The sequence below is a fragment of the Stegodyphus dumicola genome, chromosome 2 (genome assembly GCF_044657685.1).
Source record: "Stegodyphus dumicola isolate Sdum_Otavi_A_Nest chromosome 2, ASM4465768v1".
In the NCBI taxonomy this organism is placed as follows: domain Eukaryota; kingdom Metazoa; phylum Arthropoda; class Arachnida; order Araneae; family Eresidae; genus Stegodyphus; species Stegodyphus dumicola.
Genome location: NC_140769.1, coordinates 52,382,918 through 52,388,917, shown reverse-complemented (window position 1 = coordinate 52,388,917; position 6,000 = coordinate 52,382,918). Strand labels below are relative to the sequence as shown.

Genomic DNA, 6,000 nt, shown 5'->3' with positions numbered 1-6,000 from the left:
AAATTATTAAAAACAGTCAATATTGTGGCTAAATAAATTGTGAAATATTTTGAAATCAGAAAATTAAAGTATCTCGATAAGATGGAGATGCATACATAACAGAAGAATTCTGAAGTAGAATTAATTAAACCGTAAAATATCATTGAAAATATCGAAAAAATGAAAACATTAAATTAAGTCTCTAATGTAAAGGAGTAGTTTTCTCCATATTTCGTCAATTAATATAATGTCAATATCTTAACAAGACTGATCAAATGTGAAGCCTTTCTTGAAAATAAAATATAAACACATACATTTTAATGACTTTATTTAAAAATGTGATTAGCTTAAAACTATACATAATTATTAATTTCCATTTTATAAAACGAAGAATTCATGTCAATGTCCAACAAGAATTCCTTTTCTTGTATATATACAAGGCCCCTTTGTGCGGTTTCTTTTCCCCTTTGTGTAAACTTCTTACTCGTCTTTCAATATCAACCAGAAGCAGACTTGAAATATCTTCAAGGTAAAACACAGTTTACCTATATTTCTTTCAAAGGAATGATACTGAAACCAATCGACTAGAACTGACAGCACATGTCACCCTTTTCCATTTGAAGATAAAAATACTGGAGACATCAACATAACATAAATATTAAAGTTTTGACAGTGATGTAAATCTGATCTATAGTGTAATTTTAAGCTCAATATTTCTCCTTGAGCAGAAGGTAGTATTTTTACTCCTTGATACCATGTGCACAAGTGAAGTATGATATAAAGAAACTAAAGAGTATATATTTATACAGATCTGGCAGCTTTCAGTCCACGTGATTTATAAAACATTATGCAAAATTTATTCTAATATTAAATGACTACAAAGAGTTAACATGCACATGTACAGGCTGTTTCGAAATGGTTTGCACGTATATTATAAATATATATAATGCGCAAGTGTGTATGCATATATATATAGTATGTACATGAAATAGCTCTTATAGTTGTTGATCCACTTTAAGATTGAATTAAAATACAATTCTTTAAACTTAATACATTCTTACAGCTTTTGAAACCGTTTTTTATGGATGTATATAAGATTGTATTCTTGTTGTACTATTTACGTAGAAGAAAAAACGGTGTGAATGATTAAAATAATTTTTACGTCCAAATTAGTATAATAAATAAAGAAAAAATAATAAAAATACATCATCATGCGATCATAAGCATCCAAAATGTCATGAATTAAAGTTTTTGTTGGCTTTTATAAATTTACAAATTTTACATAATAAAATGAGATTTTGCCACAGAAAAAATTAGCGCAAGTTTCTGTGAACTTTCACATTCGAGAGGAAAGTACGTCAAGTACTAAATAAAGATATCTAAAGCAATTAAGCGGCTGAATGCCAATTCATATGTGGTATCCAGATAAATAATTATCAAAAGAACATTTAATTATTCCTGTAACTAATAGCGACCGCGTGACCCAAATTTGTTTTCTGAAAGAGAAAACTTAGAAAAACTGATAATCTGTAAGTGATTTTGTTACTACAGTGCATGCACTGCACGTTTGCTTGCGAGTGAAAGAATATTCCTCGGAATCTTAGAAAATATTTGGGATAGCCATTTTCCACACAATTGAAATGAAAAAGAATTTCATACTTAAATGGTACCCAAATCACATGACTTGATTTCCAGCCCTAGTGCTTCCTTATTAGAATAAAATTAAGACATTTGCGCAAGACATGTAAGAACTTCGAAAAAAATTGTCGCTGCATATGAATTCACGATGCCTCAAATTTCACAGAACACATGGAGAGGGATTGAGAACTGCCTTGATATTTGTCGAGCAGACAAAACAGAGCACATAGACATTTTCTAATTAACAAGTAAGCTGATTTTTAAAATTTTATTTTCATTTAATTAAAGAGATTAGTTAAATTGAACTAAATTTATTTTGCATACATGTTTGTATGTCATTTGTGGAGTTGCTTTCTTAGAAAAACAAAACCTAACGATCCTAATATTATTCATTCCCCAGATATTTAAACTTTTTATTATTAGATAAATATCCGGACACCTAAATATGATAATTTTTACGTAAGACAAATTTGAATGTACAAATATAGATTTGAAATTTTCTTTTAAAGAAAGTGCAGAAATTCGAAAGCTTCGAAAGTTTACTAACATACATAATTTTTTATCAATTGTTCAAATAGACGACTTTCATCGAAGAAATTTATTCAGGACATATGATTTTAAAAATTGTTTGCGGTCCGTTATAATTCCAGATCTGTTTTCCTTTAAATAAAGTATTTACCAAATAAAGAGACTCGTCCTCTGTTTTGGAAGAGCGTGTAAAGTGTAAATTTTGCATATTTCTAACTTAAATGTGTCATGTGATTATAACTGTCATATTCAGAAGATCTTACTTCTTTTGTTTAATCTTCTAAGTTGAGGCCATGAGATTAGGACCAGTCGTTGAAGAGATATTAAATCGTGCAATCATTTTGGAAATAGTCTGCACATGCACAAAAAAGTAAATGATGCATATATATACAAACATATACATACAATGAATTTCATATTGTTGTTATAAACCTGGAGGTTTTAGTTCCATGCTTAATTCATCCTATCACATCAATTATCAATTTGTTAGGAACAGGTAAAGTCACATATCAATCAGTCTATTGTATATTTTTATGTTTTAGAATCAGTATGTATAACGAATATAAATAGTGAGGGCTTTATTTTAGCTCCCTGTCGGTACGCAGTTATTATTTATTTACGTAACAGGGTCCGTAGTCATAGCACCAGTGCAAGTTTCGCAACGATTCTCCAATTTATGTCACGTCCGCTGGCAGGGCTGTCCTACTCCGTGAGCTGCGATCTTCAAAGCTTCGCCGTCCACAATCACGGAATGTATGCAGCCCACGAAATTTAGATAATAGGCTGAAGGGAGTCCGGTGGGTAAGTTTGAGCAGCCTCCTAAAAGGAGAAAAAGAACAAGTAAACAAAACAGACGTTTTTCACTTCATAATTATCTGAAAAGTACTTACGTTCACAGCTTACAAATTAGAGTTCTGAAAGAGTTTGAAGTTGGCAGCTGACTTTTTAGAAAATCTTATTTCTTAAGGCAGCACTTTACTGTGTGCAACTAGTAAGTAATTAATTTGTATAAATCTCAGTCTTAATGAATAGGACAAAAACGGAATGAGGTAAAGCAGCAATCTACATTGAAATTTCTTTTAATATGAAATTTGTTGAGAACGTGAAGCAGGTGAATGCAGGTGAAGATAAACAACATGAACAGCAACAATTCTACATAAAACATAAAGTTTTCTATTTATTTTTGTAGTTTACATTAAATTATGTTATTATTTTTATACTGAATACTACTTATCTTAATTTTAGGATTATGAGATCAAATTCGGAAAATGTATTTAAAATTAGAGATCTTCTTATGATATGAAGATCACTGTTCATAGGAAATAAATATACGGAGTATCCAGTGAGTATACAGAAACATTTTAACAGAAATACCTACAAATTTCAAACTTTGGATATGCATATGTACATAATGATTTACTTTGATAGCTCGAGTATTCGAAAAAAAGTTGCGTGGATACTCAAGATGAGAGAACGGAAAATAAAAGCTTTCAGATGTGGCAGCTGATTTGAACACATAATAGAGGAAGCCTTGATCCGCATAAACAGATTCATAAGCATCATTTATAAGTGCGATCTGCACCCCACAACTTTGTACAGCTTACATCTTCTTAGATAATGGACGAAGTGGAAAGTAAACTCTGCGTGGCAGGCATGAAGGCGAAGAAGGGAACCAAAAACAAGTGAACAAAGAGAGGCGTCTTTCTTATCAGGGCATGGTTATTTTCCCACGTACTTTTATGCAAGGAATTTAGCTACATCACACCAGTGTGTATGCGGAGGAGGCAGTCCCGGACATTATGCATTTAAATGCTCCATCACAGCTGAACACCATTTAGAAGTCCCAAACTCAGAAAGTGAAATGCCTCCTTTTATAAGATATGCTACCAAGAACAACCACCTCAGAAAAAAATCGTAAATATAATGAACTTCCTGTCCACAACAGGCACTGAGTTATGCAACACAGCATAGAATAACATAACAAAGATATATTACCTCAAACATCGCATGTAAGCAGAAATGGAGCTGTTCTACAGAGGATGCAATTGCGAAAGGTGAAACTGTGAAAACATCAATGCAAAAAAAAGGCACTGCCCGCGGTGTGGTACGCACCAATACAATGCATTTCAACCAACGTCTAGCAGGGTCCCTTGTGAGCCATGTGAAATGTAATTATCTAGATAACTAGTGTGCCTGGACAACACCCACATTACCAATAGTTAAACAATTGGTATCCACTACCCTTCGCCATATCCATATCCATATAGAACCAACTTCCTGCTTCCTTCAGCTGCTTAAGTGCAAATGACTTAGGCAGCTGAGGCAGATGGTTCGATAGTTAAACCATCGAAAGGTTAGTTCCACAAAATTCACAACTATTACGCTGATTCCTGTTTTTTGACATCACCAATATGCATACAATTGCTCTGCTATTTACACTTTCAGTTATTTGTTCGGTAATCTTGGTGTTTTACTGAAGCTGGTAAATAGTTGATTCTTCTCCATTGCATAGGCAAACATAGTATGTCATCTGTGTTCTTCGGGGGAAACAAATCTATTTCAGGCAAAGGTGAAGTGAAACTTAGGCTGTCAGACCTCACGTACTTTCTCTAAATTAAAGACACCAAGTTTCTCGAGAAATACATTTTACTTTTTGAACGTACATTTGTACGCCGTTAGCATTTTATTGGACAGGAAATTAATTGGTATAAAATTTAATGCAAGATTTAACATAGTTTGGCTCAGATTAAGCACTAAAATAACTTTCTTAAGACTTTCGGTCGAATTATTTTCTGATCTTTATCTTCAAACCTAGAAAGCGAAAGTGGCAGTAACCGAGAAAAATCTAAACTAAAAGACATTTTTTAATTACGTGATATTCCCAATTTAGCTCGATATTATAAGAAAACTAAAGCGTTAACAAAATTAGCTTCCACTTCAAAGTACTAAACACACAATAAAGACTAAAATTTTTGACAATTTAAAATCTAACAGCCTGGCTTAGCTACTCTGCAACTGCTAACATAATTTTAGTCAAACTCACCAGCTTGTTCCACAATAATAAAGTTAAGCTGCAAAAGAGGAGTTTCAGGACGGCAAGCTCAGGTTACCAACCAAGATATCATTATTTAAGATCATTTAATGTATATTTTCTAGACTGAGTAGTTTACATTCTTCTAGTTACGATACCTAAAGACTGATCCAAACACATGCATTTCTGCTTCATATTACTGCGATTACAAATGTAGAAGAAACCCCGGAATAGTACAGTTAAGTAAATCCAGCTTTCAACAAATGCACAACTTATTTAAAAACTTTATTTGGATCACACAAATATTAGAGCATTCCACCGAGAACAGTTATTAGTTAATCGATTTTAAGATTATACACCGACAAAGGTTTACCGCCCATGATAACACACTGCAGTTATATCGCTGGGCGTATCCGATGCTCCACAATTCCTTATCTTGAAATGGCACATTAATTTAAATATTTTATGAAACGCAGAAGTAATTTCAGGCGGAACAAACAGAGCATCTGATTTAACTTTCCTGTTAGATATGTATCGACGAATTACATTTCGCAGCTTTTCTGATTAATTTAATGATTAAGAGGAGCAGAACATGGTACTAATATGAAAGAGAGAATGTGATATATTAGGTGTTTTAAAATGATTTCATTGATAATTAGCTCTCAAATAATTCATTGTACATCCAAATTTCCGTTTAAAAATGGATCAAATAACGTTAAGTTTTTACATGGTAGTTTCAAGTATATTTCCCCTTTTAATCAAACTGCACTTTCAAGTATATTTCCCCTTTTAATCAAACTGCACTTTCAAGTATATTTCCCTTT

The 6,000-nt window shown here is 32.5% G+C and overlaps 1 protein-coding gene across 2 annotated transcripts in view; it reads right to left on the bottom strand.

Annotated features, from left to right (window-relative positions):
* Positions 1-290: 290 nt before the first annotated feature.
* The window catches only part of LOC118203430 (agrin-like), a 686,914-nt gene continuing 681,204 nt past the window's right edge, over positions 291-6,000 (bottom strand). For both annotated transcript variants that reach the window (XM_085810654.1, XM_085810655.1), the window contains exon 26: positions 291-2,964. In XM_085810654.1, the coding sequence (XP_085666780.1) occupies positions 2,825-2,964 (140 nt within the window). In that variant the 3' untranslated portion in view covers positions 291-2,824. The remainder of the gene's footprint in view (positions 2,965-6,000) is intronic.